Raw genomic sequence first — 18,939 nt, forward strand, 5'->3', positions numbered from 1 at the left:
ATTAGTACCTGTTATATTAGCCATAGTTCACATTAATTCTCTGTACTGTTGTTTTGTTCTGTTATTTGTTTGTTGTTTGTTGTTTGTTTGTACTGAGCGGGTCAACCCGAGTAGGATGGGTTCCTCGGACTGAGTCTTGGTTCCTTCCAAGGTTTCTTCCTCTTAAAGGGAGTTTTTCCTTGCCACTGTGTCACCATAAAATTGGCATCTCTGTGGTGCTGCTCATAAGAGGCGTGGACCTGTTTTTCCTGTAAAGCGGCTTTGTGACAACCTTTGTTGTAAAAAGCGCTATATAAATAAAATTGAATTGAATTGAATTGAATTGAACAATCTTTGTTTTTAGATCATTTGAGAGTTGTTTTGATGAGCCCATGATGCCGCTCTTCAGAGGAGATTCAAATAGGAGAACAACTTGCAATTGGCCACCTTAAATACCTTTTCTCATGATTGGATACACCTGGCTATGAAGTTCAAAGCTCAATGAGGTTACCAAACCAATTTTGTGCTTCAGTAAGTCAGTAAAAAGTAGTTAGGAGTATTCAAATCAATAAAATGATAAGGGTGCCCATACTTTTGCACCGGTCAAATTTTGGTTTAATGCATATTGCACATTTTCTGTTAGTACAATAAAGCTCATTTCAATCCTGAAATATTACTGTGTCCATCAGTTATTAGATATATCAAACTGAAATGGCTGTTGCAAACACCCAAATATTTACAACTAAAAATGATTAAGATTAATAGGGGTGCTCAAACTTTTTCATATGACTGTATATGCCCTGATATCATCTTCCAGTTATCATTAGAGTTTCTTATATTCACTTTACGGTCGTCTCCGGCTCAGCCTCTCAGACTGGACAAAACAAAACTCAGCGAATCCTAGAAGCTATTTTTATTTTGACATCATCTGTATACAAAACCCCTTCCTGTCTAACAGATTTCCAAAAGTGGTCCTTTAGCCTGCGTAAACATTTCATTGTCCACTCTATAGAGCGTTCTACTCATTTTATTGCCTTTTAAGCCTCTGTGGGGCCACAGAGAACACTTTAAATGCTAGTAAACATCTGCTAAGAACCTCAAGTACAGGAACGAAATTAGCTGAGCTTGGGGGAAATTGAGAAACTTGTTGCACATGTTGAAGCTTAGCAAACAGACGGCAAGCAAAAGGTCAAATACAATCACTGGTGAAACATATTGAACACGAATTGCTGCAAAACTCTGCATGCAGATTTGTAAATGATTACAGGTATGGTCTGATTAGGGCATACAAGTGCTTCCTCGACTGCCCTATAAAATGTCCTTCAGAGCCTACTTTGGGTAGTGTACCTCCTGGTGAGAGACCAGTAACTGCTAGACATGCTTCTATGACGCACTTGAAGACATTTTGCCCAGTTACCAGACTTTGAAAGGATGTGCACGATGGACGCCTCAACAAATTGCCCAACATCTACAGTAAACCATCTCTTAGATATCCACCTTCTTGACAGTGTTGTCAAGGATGAAATACCTACACTACAATGGATTGGAACTACATCTGCTTTAGCAGCAAATACAAGTTCTGCTTGGGATCCAACAATGGACGAGTTTGAATTTGGTGGCCTCCTGAGTATGGTGAACACCTCAGTCCTACCTTTTTTGCTGTAAAGCAACACTCTGGCCCACTTGTTGGTGTGATGGTCTGGGAAGACTGGGAAGTCACTAACAGCTCAGTGTCTAGAAGCATGTAGAAGGTCTTTCGGCCACATTGGTCGCCAATCATGACAGGGTTTCCATCTGCCATTTTTCAGCAGGGTAATACTCACGCAAACATAGCAAGGGTTTCCTAGATTGCGTTACTTCCTTAACATGCTTGGTTATCAGATTTATTGCCAATCAAGCATTTATGAGACTAGCTGGGATGCCAAATGATTGGTGCATTATGAAGCGCAAAATACGACAACGGAGACCCCAGACTGTTCAACCAATGAAGTTAAACATGGGAAGCAAGAATGGGACAGAATGTGGTCAACATCTGGTTGTTCTGTGGTGATTAAAGGTTAATATATAGATTTTGGAGCAGTATATGCTGCCATTCATCCAAATGTCTTTTTCAGGAATGTCCTGCATCTTCTAGCAATACAATGCCAAGCCACATTCTGCAATCCAGACCTGTCTCCCATTGAAAATGTGGTGCATTGTGAAGCACAAAATATGACAACGGAGACTCCCGACATTTGAGCAACTAAAGTTGCACATCAAGCAAGAATGGGTAAGAATTCCACCTATAAAGCTTCAACAATTCAACAATTCTTTAGTTTCCTCAGTTGTTAAAAGGAATGGTGATGTAACACAGTGGCAAACAAGATCCTGTCCTAACTTCTTTGCAATGTGTTGCAGCATTACATTCAAAGTAAGTGAAAATTTGCAAAAACCCTAAAAAATGTACCAGTTTGAACATTTGTATTGTATTCAATTGAATATAGGTTGAAATGTATTTTTCAAGGCATCTTATACTGTATACACAATGTACCAACTTGAAACTCCATTGGAATTGGGGTTGTATCATAATTAAGCAATAATACACTAGAGGTTTGTGCTAAAACGTACGTCCAAATGGCATTATCGGCCATTTGAGTCAAAATTGTGGAAATCTAAGCTTACTAAATAAACAGAAGCGCTTTATTCACCCAAATAAAATAAACGGTTTTCAGGAGATAAATCTGTGTAGATTAAAGTCCAGCGTTCATTACACTGAAAGAAAATATATATTTTTTAGAATAAAAGAGGCGCAACCTGCAGAATTACAAGAGTCCACCTTACATTCAGCTTAAAATACCTTATATCAACTGGAAAATATATACACTTACGCTTTTATTTTAATAATAACAACTCTTAACCTGATATTGGTGACTGATAATGTGTGTAATAATGCTTATTTTTGAATCGCTGGGCTTTTTATTTATTTGTGTGGCCACGTCTTTGTCTGCGCCACCTATTGGACACTTTTATTATCCAATAGGCAGTCCCAGTGGTGTATAATTTGGATTTGGATTTAGTTTGTAAGCGCTGGCTGCATCGTTGCTAAGTTACCTGTATGTGGCGGAGTAATACATGGAAAGCTTCGGTTACAGTGCATTACCGGCTGATAATGTCACTTATAAAATGATTCTCAGCCAATCAGTCACATTGCAGGGTCGGAACTAACTGTGGTATAATTATACATGTTATACATGTAAAGCTTCATTTCTTTCCAGCAATCAAATTCTTTTGCATTGTTTTTTCTGTTGTAATTTTCTGTTGTTAATAGTATCCAATAGTATCCATTCAAAATCCAATATGGCGGAAAAAAGATTTCCCACACAGAGCACCACACTATTATTTCTAAGGGCCTAAAGTCTTATCTCAGGATCCATCATCCGCACAGCAGTGACATCATCATGGTGCTCGTGGAGGATTACGGGCTCTGTCAGAGTGTAAATCACAGTTAGCGGGGCTCTAATCAGTCGGCAGGAGCTAGCTGTTGAATAATCGCGCTGTCAGGGACATTTAGAGAGTGTTGTGACTGGAGAACATTGGAGCAGGGTCATCAAGTTTTTATCTTCTCTATTTTCAGTCAGCAAACCCCAACCGCCCAGCAAACCCCACCACCGGGCACTCAGTAACGGGTCAGCCGGAGCTGGCTTTCAAACGGCCTCACTGTTTGTTCTGTTAGATGAAACACCGCAGAGATAAAGCAGTTAGCGCTGGCTGCTAGCTAATGATTTACACAGCGTCGGGGTGCCGAGCAGGGGGACTGTGGGAACAAGTCCATCTGCTCCGAGAGAAAACAGTAGCTCTGCTTTGATGGAGGGTCGACAGGTCAGGGCCAGAGAGACAGACAACAACAATTAAGCCCTTAATGACCTTTAAGTGAGCTTGTTGATGGAGTTGTTTCAAACATAGAAAATATTCTATATTCTAAATCTGATTAATTAATATACACACTTATACATTTATACCATATATATCATTTTCAGGCAATGCACTTTCCTGAATTTTCTTATGATCAAACTGCTCTACTGTGCTGATTAAATTTTTGTTATTTGTTATTAACCTGATTTACCATCTGGTCATCAAGCATTCACTACACAGACCTAATTGACATAAAAACTATGATATACTCGACTTGTGAACATCAAATATTCATAATACTCACCTCATAGTCATCACACATTCTTTATACTCATTTTATGGTCATCAAATATTCATTATACTCACCTTATAGTCATCACACATTCTTTATACTCGTTTTATGGTCATCAAAATGTCACTATACTCAACATGTGGTCATCAAACATTCTTCATACTCATTTTATGCTTATCAAATATTCATTATACTCACCTTATAGTCATCAAACATTCTTTATACTCGTTTTATGGTCATCAAAATGCCACTATACACAACATGTGGTCATCAAACATTCTTCATACTTATTTTATGCTCATTTAAATGTCCCTATACTCAACATGTGGTCATCAAACATTCTTCGTACACATTTTATGATCATCAAAATGTCACTATACTCAACATATGGTCCTTAAATATTCTTCATACACATTTTATGGTCATCAAATATTCATTATACTCCACTTATAGACATCAAACAGTCTTCATATTCATTTTGTGGACAACAAATATTCATTATACTCACCTTATAATCATCACACATTCTTCATACTCATGGTCATACTTTATGGTCATACAATATTCCTTATGCTCACATTATAGTCATCAAAATGTCATTATACTCAACATGTGGTCGTTAAACATTGCTTTCCTGACTTTATCATCATTACAAAGTTCCTCAGAATTTTCCTCATGTCATCCAAATTGCATAATACTCATCCTATGGTCATCAAAATATCATTGCACTCAACATATTTTGATCAAGAAGTTTAATATACTCATTTTATAGTCATCAAAATGTCATTATGCTTAACATGTTGTCATCAAACATTATTCATACACATTTTATGGTCATCAAATATTCATAATACTCACATTATAGTCATTAAAATGTCATTATACTCAACATATGGTCATCAAACATCATTTTACTCACTTTTGATTGTTAAACATTATTTAAAAAGTTAAAAGTACTCTTACTCTTGCCATCAAAAATGTATTATACTCATCCTATGATTTTGTGGTCATCAAATAGTCATTATACTAAACATTTGGTCATCAAACATCCTTTTACTCACTTAACTTTCATTTTATTGTACTCATCTAATAGTCATCAAACATTGTTTATATTTGTTTTATAGTCAACAAAAATGCACAATACTTACCTGAAAGTCAACTAGTTATTAGTCAAGTTCCTTTCACTGACATTAATGTCATTGTATGGTCATCAAAAGCTTCTTAGACTTGAGTATGTTGTATTTAAAAAATGTACTTATACTCACCTTGTAGCAACCAAAATGTCCTTATTCTCATGTTATAGATATTACATTGTTTCTATTTCAATTCTGTGTAAGAAAAATACAGTAAAACAGTAGCTTTCACTACTTAGCTTTCAGGTCACTGTTACAGCTCTAATGAACTGTAAGTGAGCTTGTTGATGGAGTTGTTTTAAACATAGGAAATATTCTGATGAATAGTGTAGGAAATATCACAGTAAAACTGTACGTCTAAATCAGATTGATTACTGCACACACGCCTGTATAGTGGCATTACCAGGATATATACATAAATCATAGTCAACACACAGTGAAAGTTTATATATACACTTACTAAGAAAACATAGAGCAGAAACTGGAGGAGCATGAATCAAACCAGCAGCCGTGTTGAGACACAGCAGCTATATAGAGTAATAATCTGTGTGATGACAGGTACACTTTAATAATGTGTGATGTAATGTATATTATCGTGATATATGAAACTGGCATACATAACAGTGAGGCAAAGTGAGGATTCTCGCACTTACCTGTTCTTTATTGTTTCCTGGAAATCATTTTATGAGCTTGAAAAGTTTATTCCAAACAATTTACAGTCATCATAAATATATATATATATATTTTTCTTCTTCATAGTAGGCTTAAATTCATTATACTTATTGTGTAGTTGACAGATTGTCCTTATACTTATTTTATACTCCTTATAAATTTAATTCTACTCACCTTACTCACTCATCTTTTAACTCATCTAATAGTCATCTTATATCCATTAAAAGTTATGTATTCTCATAATACATCCAACAAAAGTTCCAAGTGCTCATCTTATACCCATCAGAAATTAGTTTTGCTAAGTTTAGGCTCAATAAAAGTTTAATACACTGACTAATTATATCCACCAGTTTCCTAAAATACAACTTATATCCATTAAATCAAATGTTCCATATTCTCACCTCATATAAATCACAATTTCCTTAATATATTATATTATTTTAATTTAAGAAATCCATATACTCACCCTATAGCCATTAAATGTTGCTTAAACTCACCTTATATGCATCAAAAGCTGTATATACTCCTGTTATATCCATCAAAGTTCCATATACTTACCATATTCCATTAAAAGTTACTTATTTTCAGCTTATGTCCATTAAAAGTTCTATATACTCACATTATATAATTTAAAAGTTCTATATACTCACCAAATGTCCAATAAATGTTGTTTAAACACACCTTTTATCCATTAAAAGCTCAATATACTTACCATATATCCATCAAAGGTCCCATATAGTCACCTTATATAATTTAAAAGTTTCATATATTCACCTTATATACATCAGAAGCCCCATATACTCTCGATATATCCACCAAAAGTAACTTATATAGATAAAAAGTTTCATATTCTACCTTATATTGATTTTCATATACTCACATTATATCCATCAAAATTTTCATATACTCATTATAACCATTAAAAGCTCTATATACTCACCTTATATACATCAAGAGCTCTACATACTTACCCTATATACATCAGAAGCTTCATATGCTTACCTTATATACATCAAAATCTCTACATACTCATCCTATATACATCAGAAGATTCAAATGCTTACCTTATATACATCAAAAGCTCCATATACTCACCTTATATCCATCAAACGTTTCATATACTCACCTTAAATACATCAAAAGCTCCATATACTTACAATATATGCATTAAAAGTTACATATAATCACATTATATACATCAGAAGTTCTATATAATCAACTCACATACATCAAAAGGTCCATATACTCACCTTATATCCATCAAAAGTTACTTATACTCACCTTCTATACATCAGAAGCTCTATATACTCACCTTACATACATCAAATGTTTCATATACTTAAATTATATCCATCAAAGGTTACTTATACTCACCTTATACACAACAAAAGTTCCATATGCTCACCTTATATACATCAAAAGCTCTATATACCCACATTATATCCATCAAAAGTTCCATATTCTCACATTATATCAGTCAAAAGTCCCATATACGCACATTATATCCATTAAAAATGAATTATACTCATCTTATATCCATCCATATACCTTATATTACCTTGTTGCCTTAAAATATTTATTTTACTAAGTTTTTAGTCAACAAAAGTTTATATAACTCCAATTATAGCCATCAAACCTTGATGAAATTCACATTATATCCATCCAAACTTGCTTATACTCACTTTGTGGTTTGAGTTTCTTCACATTTATGATCATGAAAATATTTTTTAAGACACTTTAAGGTCCCCACTCTTTCTTTTCTCAGCTACTGGACTCACTGACGTTATCTAACCTTGGACACTTTAGCCGCTCTGTTATTTGTTCTCTCTGTTGCCACAACACTGGCCTGCTCGGTTAGTAGTGATGCAGCGATGTGCCAAGCACAATAGCATGCTGGGAACTCAAACTGCACTAATTGATAGAAATTAGGCTGTGTTTGCTTTGAGGGCCGAGGAGAGAGCGTGTCACATGTACCGTCTCAGAGCTGATAGTCATTTATTCCTGAGATTTGGGTTAAATTTGGGTTTCTGAATAGCTTCACCATTAGTCCTGATTAAACTGAGCAATACGGCAATTCAGACTGATTATTTTGATTTGTGTTATATTATATTGTCATTATAGAGCAGAAGGTTTGTTGTAAGGTTTTGGACTGCTCTCTAACTACCATAACATCTTGCTGTGGCAAAACCTAAATTTTCAGAAACGGTAATTACGATGTGGAATGATGTGGGGTTGGTTGATGCTGCAGTTGTTCTGCAGGTTTAGGTTCAGCAACAGTATGTGCTGAAAGAATGAGGTCAGCTGACTACCTGAATATACTGAATATAGACCAGGTTATTCCATCAATGGATTTTTTCTTCCCTGATGACACGCCTATATTCCAAGATAACAATGTCAGGATTCATGGTGCTGGAATTGTAAAAGAGTTCAGGGTTCAGGGAGCATGAGATCATCATTTTCACACATGGATTGAGAGAGAGTTCACCACAGAGTCCAGATCTTAACCTCATTGAGAATCTTTGGGATGTGCTGGATGGAGAAGAGCTGCTTTGTGCAGTGGTCAGACTCTACCATCATCAATGCTGCTGCAAGATCTTGGTGAAAAATTATTGCAACACTGGGTTGAATTAAATATTTTGACATTGCAGAAGCTTATTGAAACAATGCCACAGTGAATGCATCACGCAATCAAAGATAAAAATGATCCAACCAAATATTAGAGTGTGACATTTATTTTTTTTTTCGTTGGCGATTGTTTTTTGGCCAGGTGGTGTATATTCAGAAGCAACCACTTACAAATGATGAGTTTCTTTGATTTTACCAAATTGAAAACCTCTGGAATATAATCAAGAGGAAGATGGATGATCACAAACCACCAAACCAAACTGAATTGCTTACATTTTTGAACCAGGAGTAAAGCAGCACAAAGTTATCCAAAAGCAGTGTGTAAGACTGGTGGAGGAGAACATGCCAAGATAAACTGTGAAAGCTGTTAAATATAAATATGAACTTGTTTTCTTTGTGGTCTATATGAGCTCTGCATCTTTTATTTTTTCAGTAATTTCTCATTTTCTGCAAATAAATGCTCTAAATTAAAGTATGTTTATTTGGAGTTTGGGAGAAATGTTGTCTGTAGTTTATAGTATAAAACAACAATGTTCACTTTACTCAAACATAAACCTATAAATAGCAAAATCTGAGAAACTGATTCTGAAACTGAAGTGCTCTCTTAATTTTTTCAAGAGCTGTATATTTAAATAATTTTTACTTGGCAAAATAGAAAAATGGTCTATGTTGGAAAGCAGTGGACACTGGACTTCATCAGTGGTCAGAGGATGCTGCTCACAGGATACTGTTGGTGAATGATTCTCAGTCCAGCAGAGACACTGAGGTGTTTAAAAACTCCAACAGCACTGCTGCTGTATCTGATCCACTCACTGTACCAGCAGCACAACACACACCAACACCTCATACACCACCACTACCATGCTAATCACTGCTAATCATTGCACCACCCAAATAATAATAATAATAATAATAATAATAATAGCTGCTCTGTGGTACTTTAAAAGGAGGATAATAATTAAGTATACAGAGAAACAAATACAGGACTACAGTCTGTCAAATACAATTATAGAGTGCTCCTATTTCATCAGAGGAGATGCCTGTAGAAACAAAAAAGGTGGTCATAATGATATGATTGATTGATTGGTGCATATCATTATTGCATTCATGTACTCCATATAATACATTATTCTGTGACTAAAGCATTGTTTGAAACAATGACATGAAATAAAAATGAAATATATATGACCCATAACTCACATCAGCCTCAACAACACCATCCGTTATCTCCTCCGTCCGTCTCCCCGCGGTGACGTATCGCGTGTCTTCTCATGGGGGGTTTGGGGGTGTCCCTCTTACATTCCTGGATAAGGAGAGCACGCAGGAGTCCCACATTCACAGCTCATCTGTCCACATAATCATAAATTACCCACAGTCCCCCAGGCTCCCCAGCACAGCAGCACTGCGGCCTGTCAGCCCAGGCCAAGTCCAACAGGGGCCGGTGCCAGCTCCCATACACTGTCACCTCACACCATTATCCCACAGAACAGCTCCCCCCATCTCGCCAAGCAGAAAAAAAAAAAAAAAACACACTCCACATCTGTTTATATTCACTCTGTGCAGCAAATTACAATACATAAAACAAATGTGATAAAGATCTGGGTAAAGAATTGGGTATTTCTACTTCTATACTTTTACAGAAGGTTTATTAAGTGAGAAATACTTCATTATATTTAATATGTACTGGTGTACTGATTAGATTAATCAAAATTATTCATATTCCTACATTAAATGTAAACGAAAAATGAAAAAAAAAAAGCCATCCAGACTATAAAGGAACACATACTGTAAGGGTACCACTTTAAAATAAGACTACCTTTATAAAGAGTTTATAAATGGTTTACAATTCGTTACTATTGGTTTACTATTGGTTACTAATTAGGTTGTAAATGCCTTAAAATCATTAATAACCAGTTATAACACATACATAGAAAGGGCAACAGTATAGATGGCTGTGGGTTCACTATTTGGCAAACAACAGGTCGTTGTTGCCCTTTCTACGTATGTGTTATAACTGATTATGAATGATTTTTAAGGCATTAATAAACTAATTGTAAACCATTTATAAACCCTTTATAAAGGTAGTCTTATTTTAAAGTGGTACCACTGTAAGTAATCATGTAATAACATGTACTTAAAAGTCTTATTAACTTGTGGTTTCTAAAGCTGGTAACTCTGATGATCTCTGATGATCCTGTGCAACACAGATAACACTTGCTCTTCCTTTCCTGTGCCAGTCCTGATGAGTGCCAGTTCCATCATTATGTTTTGATGCCCTTTGTGAGTGAGTTCTCAATTTACTCAATTTAATGTTGTCACAAAGCAGCTTTACAGTAATGTGATCACAGGACAGAGAATCAGGCAAAATATTAAACATACAAACAGTAAACAAAATACAAAACCCCCAGTGAGCGTGGAGGTAATGAAAAATAAGTAAGCCAGAAGGTAACATAGACACAGAGGCACCCTGAAACACCAACATCCACCCACTCCACCATCCGTCCACAAACCTGAGTGACCGTGTGCAGTGGGAGAACACCAGCAACAGCATCTCAGTTTACCCACAAATCCCTCTGTCTATAAACCCCTGTATCTGCAACCTTATCTACAGGGAAACACATTAATTACCAAAAAGCTAAACTAAACAAGTAAGTGTTCAGTCTAGACTTAAAGATATTCGGGGAGATTATTCCAGATTTGAGTAATATTATATCAGATTTTTGCGTCTTTTGCAGAGAAACGTGTTCAAGGAGCCATTATGAACTGCAAAATGTGTGTAAAGCAGAAAATGTGTTTAGTTTGTTGGAAGCTTGCGAAGAATTATATCCGCTGTTTGTGAGTTTAAATAATTGTATAAAAATGAAGGGCAGTTCTTTAACAGTGGTGTATTTGCTTCCCTCTAGTGGAGGATTAACTGTTGTGCACATACAGCTCTGGAAATAAATAAAAGACCACTCGTTTCTCTGATGTTTCTATTTATAGGTTTATGTTTGAGTAAAATGAACATTGTTGTTTTATTCTATAAACTACAGACAACATTTCTCCCAAATTTCAAATACAAATATTGTCATTTAGAGCATTTATTTGCAGAAAATGAGAAATGACTGAAATAACAAAAAAGATGCAGATATTTCAGACCTCGGGACGGGAAAGGACGGGAGTAACAAACGTGCTCCGGCCGCCCAACAAACTATGAACTATTTACGGTGATTCTTCGCGGTTGTGATTAAAATCTTACAACTCTGGTGACCTGGGATATTCTGGGTCGACAAGACAGACAACGGCTGCGTCTGCTTACCCAACTGAGACGGAGATTTCACCGCGGCACCATCGGCAGGTAAACCGCCATTATGCCGGGTAGAGAAACCAGCAGTATGGAAGACCAGCTACCCAGAGTGGATATCAACAGTATAATAAGCAAGCAGATGGATACCTTGTTCCAAGACATTGACTTCGTCAACAAAATAAGTAAAATACTGGTGGATTCCCTTATAGAACCGGTCAAGAGAGCCATCGCGGAGTCCATCACTGAGACGGTAAAAGAAACTGTGCAATACGAATTAAAAGACACAGCTGATAAACTGAGAGAACTAGAACAGAAGTATGATGATATAACTGATAATCTTGATGAACAAGATCAGTATTCCCGGCGTAATTGTCTCATTGTTTTTGGTGTTCCTGAAACAAATGTGGAAAATACAACTCAGCTTGTCTGTGATATTTTTAAAACTAATCTCAAAATAGAAGTTCAGTCTTCTGAAATTGATGTAAGTCATCGCTTGGGACAAAAGTCCGACCATCCAAAGGCTAAACCAAGAGGCATTATTGTCAAGTTTGCAAATTACTATGTTCGGGATCACATTTTCAAGAGGAAAAAAGTACTAAAAAATTCAAAAATGTACATCCTAGAGAACCTAACATCTAAGAGAGTGAAACTGCTTGCTGATTTACGAGAAAAATACAAGGATAAACTAACCGCCAGCTGGACACGTGATGGGCGCATACATCTGCTAACACATAAGATGAAACTGCATGTCATCAGCAGACTTTCTGATGTTAGGAAATTGCGCATCATGTAGATTGTAAATAAATTGGGACATGTGATTACATTAATAATTTTTCAATATTATGTTGGGTTTGGTTTTGGCATTGGCATTTTGGGAGATTTATTTGATCTTTATTTGTATAGATAGACAATTTTTTTTTTTTTTTTTTTTTTTATACTTATTTACTCTCCTCCCTTCTTTGGGATGTTTGGATTGGTAGTTAAGTTAGGAGAAATTATGGGGTATTTTTTTGTCTTATTTTATTTAATCAGTCATTCTTTTATGGTCTATTACTATAGATTTGTACTGTATGGGATTACATGATTTAAATTGCATCCACGATTATGAAGTATTTGAGCAAAATTGTGGTTATAAAGATCTAAACTGCAAGCATTTTTTGCCATGTCAGCTGAAACATAAAAATTATAACAAAAAATTCTCATTGATGCATCTGAATATTAGGAGTCTAAGTAAACATCATGATGACCTAGACTCCCTTTTAAAAATTATAGGTCAAAATTTTAAGGTTATTGGCTGTAGTGAAACTTGGTTAAATGAAGGAACATATGTAGACATTCTCAAACTTGATGGATATAGGTTATATAACAAAAATCGACTTGGTCGATCAGGAGGGGGAGTCTGTATGTATGCAGCCACTGAACTCTCAGCTACTATTCGTGATGACCTCATCATTGAGGATAGTCACTCTGATTCTCTATTTTTGGAGATTGATGTAAAAAATAACAAAAATATTATTGTAGGAGTAGTTTATAGACCGCCAGATTCCGATTTCGAAATTTTTAAAATTAAATTAGAAAACCTCTTGTATCACATAAATAAAACAAATAAAATATGTTTTTTACTTGGGGATTTTAATATAGATTTAGCCAAGGATGATATAAGGGCAAAGGATCTTATCAATATTTTATATTCCTCCTTTTTTTTCCCTACAATAAATAAATTCACACGAGTAACTGAGACTAGTAAGACAATTATTGATAACATTTTTACAAATTTGCATAAAGCTCCTATAATTTCAGGCGTTATACTTACAGATATAACTGACCATTATCCTGTTGTTTTATACACTGATCTCTCAGAAAAAATAGATGTTCCTAAAATTAAAACAAGAGTTAAAGTTGTAAATGAAAAATCTCTACGAAAATTATGTACAAACCTCCAATATAAAACATGGGAATCAGTATATAACTGCAAAGATCCGAATGCAGCATATGATGCTTTAATTTACGAAATTACGGATTCTATTGACTCTACCATACCAGAAACATATATAAAACAAGGTGCCCCTGAACAAAAATCTTGGCTTACAAAGGGTATTTTAAAATCTATTAAAAAAAAGAATAAATTGTACAAACAGCTAATAAAAAATCCCAGTAACGTAAATAAAGAAATCTACTCAAAGTACAGAAATAAGCTCACACAAGTGATACGTACAAGTAAGCGAAGGTATTACACTGAACTTCTTGAAGCCCATCGGGGTGATCAAAAAAAATCCTGGCAGGTGCTAAATCAAATACTTGGTCGGAAACATAAAAATATGGTGCTTCCTCATATAAATATTAAGGATAACTCCATTAATGAGGAAAACGTTATAGTAAATGGGGACCTTGCAAATAAATTTAATGATCATTTTATCTCTGTTGGAAAACAATTATCTACAAATATCAATCAACCACAGAATATTACTTTTAAAAACTATCTTCATGGAAATTATATAAATTCATTTTTTATGAGGCCAACAGATAATGATGAAGTATATAAAATAGTTATGGAACTGAAAATTTCCCACACTGTTGGTGTAGATAACATCTCTAGCAAAATTCTTAAATTTATTATAAACGAAATCATGGAACCCCTTGTCTACTCTATTAATCTCTCTTTGAATTGTGGAGTTGTACCTGAAATGACTAAAATTGCTAGAATTGTACCGATATATAAGTCAGGGGATAAAAACGATCTTCATAATTATCGACCTATATCAATATTGCCTGTGTTGTCCAAGGTGTTGGAGAGGGTTGTATATAGTAGACTAAGTAACTTCTTGGAAAAATATGAAATCCTGACTCCATCACAATATGGCTTTAGGAAAAAGTGTACCACTTCCATGGCGATTTTGGATCTCCTAGAAAAAGCTAATGAAGCAATTGAACAAGGCGAGTGTGGAATTGGAGTTTTCCTTGATCTTTCGAAGGCATTTGATACCATTGATTTTGGAATTCTACTACAAAAACTGCAATATTATGGTATTAGAGGTATAGCAGCTAGTTGGTTTAAAAGTTACTTATATGGAAGGAAACAGTATGTCGCTATAAACAATCACAAGTCCGAATACCAAATAATGGAATATGGTGTTCCCCAGGGGTCTATATTAGGACCACTACTTTTTATTCTATATATAAATGACTTTTTATTTTCTTCAAGTATTTTACACAAAATATTATTTGCAGATGATACAAATTTATTTCTGTCTCATAAAAATATAAATTATTTAGTAAACATTTTAAATGATGAATTAAACAAAGTTGATATATGGTTTAAATGTAATAAATTATCTTTAAACATAAAAAAGACAAATTTTATTATATTTCGTTCCCAAAGAAATCAGAGTAACATGGAACACATTAAAATAGAAATAAATGGTAGTCCTATTACGAGAGTGTCATCTACTCGATTCCTGGGGATCCATATGGATGAGTTCCTAAATTTCAGGAGTCATATTGATGAATTAACAAAGAAATTATCTAAATATGTTGGATTATTTCTCAAATTGAGGCAGTTTTTACCCGGTGAAGCACTTTTAACATTATATCGGACATTATTTGAACCTCATTTGAATTATTGTAATATTATTTGGAGTAATACATTTTCTTGTCACTTGAGAAAACTACACATTTTGCAGAAGAAAATTATTCATATAATTTCATGGGCTAGTTCTGATGCCCCGTCTGATCCACTTTTTTGTCAACTGGGTCTTCTGAAAATTACTGAGCTTAATATTTTTCATAATGCTTGTGTTATGTATTCCGTAGTAAACAAGCTAAATGATAGACTTTGTTATCTAATTCCAATCTACCTCCCCTCACATGCTTACCAGACTAGGAAAAAGCACTACATCATGGGGAAAAAACGGAAACTTAAATGTACTAGTCTTAGTGTAGTTTGCAAAGGTCCGCAGGTGTGGAATGATATTGATATAGATTTACAAATGTCTCAAACTATACATGTTTTTAAAAGGAGATTAAGGAGACGGCTACTGTTGAAATATGCTTAAACATGAATTAATATTGAATTTTTCTACATATTGAAATTGAACTATACTAGACTGTACTTTTGGAAAATGCTCAAATATGATCATGAATTAACACTGTATTTCTCTGTATTTGTATTAGACTATATGACTGGAAAGTGAAAGACTATGGAATTTATTAGGAGGGTTTTTTTTTTTTTTTTTTTTTTTTTTTTTTTTTTTTTTGGAGTGTGGGGAGTAGTGGGGGGTGTGGGGATTGGGGGGGGGGTCGGGGGGTTACATGTATCTCTGTGCTTGGGCCCCATTCAAAAGCTCCTGAGCTTCCTAGGGTGTCCCTTTTCACATGATATAAATGTTGAAGTTTGTCTTGTTGCTCTGAACATGTGTATGTGAATAAATAAATGATGATGATGATGATGATGATGATGACCTCAAATAATGCAAAGAAAAAAGTTCATATTCATAAAGTTTTAAGAGTTTCAAAAATCCAAGCAGTTCAGTTTGGTTTGATGGCTTGTGATCATCCATCTTCCTCTTGATTATATTCCAGAGGTTTTCAATTTGGTAAAATCAAAGAGACTCATCATTATTAAGAAGTCTCATTTTTTTTTTCAGAACCGTATGAACATTTTAAATATTTCATCATGTCTGTATGGAGAACATGCAAAAGTGTATATATGTGCACTACACAAAACCTCTGAAAGTGTACTGTGGTTTACTGTATAGTAAAAAGACTTGGGACACCTGCTCATTTATTCTTTTTTTTTAAATCAAGGGTATTAAAAAGAGTGTATAACTGCCCTTTTTTGTCCTGGGACAAAGTTAGAATAAGTGAGGTCTTGAAATTATATGTTTATCACTTTACCAACACCTAGAACTATCTAGAATCAGTGACCAATAACATTTTTGCACGTGGCTCCAAGAAATTACTGCAGATCCATAACAATCCTTAATCCAACCTCATGTAAATTGTGAGGTTGGAAGTTGTGAAACTGGATTTCTCCTTTAATGAACTTTTAATTACCTCATTAAGAGTAGTCAGATATTGGAATTAGAATATCCTACATGAATGCAATTTATGATCAACGTCATACTGTACCTGCCCAATCAAATTAACTGTCTTTTCACAGGATTAAAGGCCTTTAATGAGTTAAACAGGCTCATGAAGGAGCCTCTCAGTTTTTTGTCACTTCATATTTGAAATATTTGAAACTGATAACAAAAAATAAACAGAAACTGGATCATCTCTCTCTCTCTCTCTGAACTTCCTGTTATGAGTTTGTTCTTCATTCTTAAGCTTCGTTTTGCGAGCATGCAGCTCTTCAACAGCAGCAGCATCAGTCCTCCCAACTCCACAACCTGGAGCCAGGCCAACCTGGTGAGTTCGGTTCTAATGGGCTTCTTCTGCGCTGTTGGAGTTCCTGGTAACATCGCCGTGATGGTGATCATCATCCGGTGGTTCAAGAAGGACAACTTCACCGTGCACCTGATGCTGAACCTGGCGGCGTCTGATATCCTGTGTCTGATGACCCTGCCGGTGTGGATGTACAACCAGCTCTTCACCTGGAGCATCGGGAGGTCCCTCTGCAAGTTCTTCATCTCACTGGTGTACAGCAGTGCGTCCGCCAGCCTGATGACCGTCACCATGATCAGTGTTCACCGATACGTTCAGGTTTGCTGTCCTGAGAAATGGTCCAAACTGGGCAAAAGTGGTGAAAAACTACTGTTGTTCACTATTTGGGTTCTGGGATTTGGTTTCTCAGTCCCGGCGATGTTCACCAGAGAGATCATCTTCAACGGATCAAAGAAGGAATGTGGAATAATCACGTCACCAGATGAATACAGGCTCATCGTCGCTGTTTTAGAAACTCTGCTGGCCTTCGTTTTTCCGTTATCCATCATGATCACCTCCTATTATCGTCTCCACAGGAGAGCGACCCAGGGGGCGCTGTTCCGCAGCCGGACCAGACTGACCAGAACGGTGACCGGTATAGTAGTGATGACCTTCATCTTCTCATCACCCTGTCACGTGATCAATTTGGTGGAGATCTTTGGGATCGTAATGAAACACTCTTATCCAGGATTGTTGGACGAGCTTCTAAAATTTAAGAATACAGTGGGAGACGTTGCTGTGAGTTTTACCTTCATCAGCAGCTGCATCAATCCACTACTCTACGCTTTCGCTTCACGGAGCCTCCAACAAAATTCAGAATCAAACTAGACTATACGTTTTTTTTTCTGTAATTAACTGCATCTACTAGAACTAGAAATCTAATCAATATAATTTTAATAGTCTAGTTGTGTCTCTAACAGAGGTGGAAAAAGTACTGATAAATTGTAATTAAGTAAAAGTACCTTTACTTTGCTAAAATTCTACTCAAGTAAAAGTAAAAGTACCCATCTAAAAATCCACTTGAGTAAAAGTAAAAAGTACTCAATTTAAAATGTACTTTGAGTAAAAGTTACAGAGTTACTTTTAATTATTTGTATTTGTAAAAAAGTAAAACAAATCATAAATTAAATTGTTTTAAATGAACTATTATTCCACATAATAATTTGGACCTTTCAGGCAGTATTTGTTCAGACCACCTAATGAAACATTTCTTTAAGAACAAGTGGTATAGCTTTCTATGATCCTTTTTTTACTGTTAAAAAGTTATGATCATATATCTGACTATTAACAGCATTTTTACAGTTTTACAGGTCATTATTATTTTTTTAACTGGCAATTGCTGTGCTTTAACTGCTATTTACATGTTTTTTTTAACATTCAAGCAGATTGTTTAATGATAAAAATACTCTCCACCACATTCTTTCTCAGGTTTGATGTGGAAGTTTTGTATGCTAAGGGTGGGGCACATTTTGTATTGCACGAGGACATTATTGCCTCGTTATTCTACGCGCGAGCATCCGCGGCATTTATTATTATTTTTTTTTAATTCAGTTAATTTTCCAGCATTTTATTTTTTACTCAGTAATGGGGAGTTTTCCCAATGTAGCAAAGTAATTTACTTGTGTGAGAATGTACTTGAG

General features: G+C 35.3%; 1 protein-coding gene across 1 annotated transcript; it reads left to right on the forward strand.

Moving 5' to 3' along the window:
- Positions 1–17,218: 17,218 nt before the first annotated feature.
- Positions 17,219–18,393, forward strand: LOC111191331 (leukotriene B4 receptor 1-like). Its single transcript, XM_022665950.2, has one exon. It carries the CDS (start codon positions 17,219–17,221, stop codon positions 18,125–18,127), a length of 909 nt encoding a protein of 302 aa, XP_022521671.2. The 3' UTR covers positions 18,128–18,393.
- The last annotated feature ends 546 nt before the right edge of the window (positions 18,394–18,939 follow it).

The sequence above is a fragment of the Astyanax mexicanus genome, chromosome 23 (genome assembly GCF_023375975.1).
Source record: "Astyanax mexicanus isolate ESR-SI-001 chromosome 23, AstMex3_surface, whole genome shotgun sequence".
NCBI lineage: Eukaryota > Metazoa > Chordata > Actinopteri > Characiformes > Acestrorhamphidae > Astyanax > Astyanax mexicanus.

What these genes read in the sequence shown, in the direction of transcription:
- LOC111191331 (XM_022665950.2), top strand. Translation starts at nt 17,219, where the DNA reads ATGCAGCTCTTCAACAGCAGCAGCATCAGTCCTCCCAACTCCACAACC.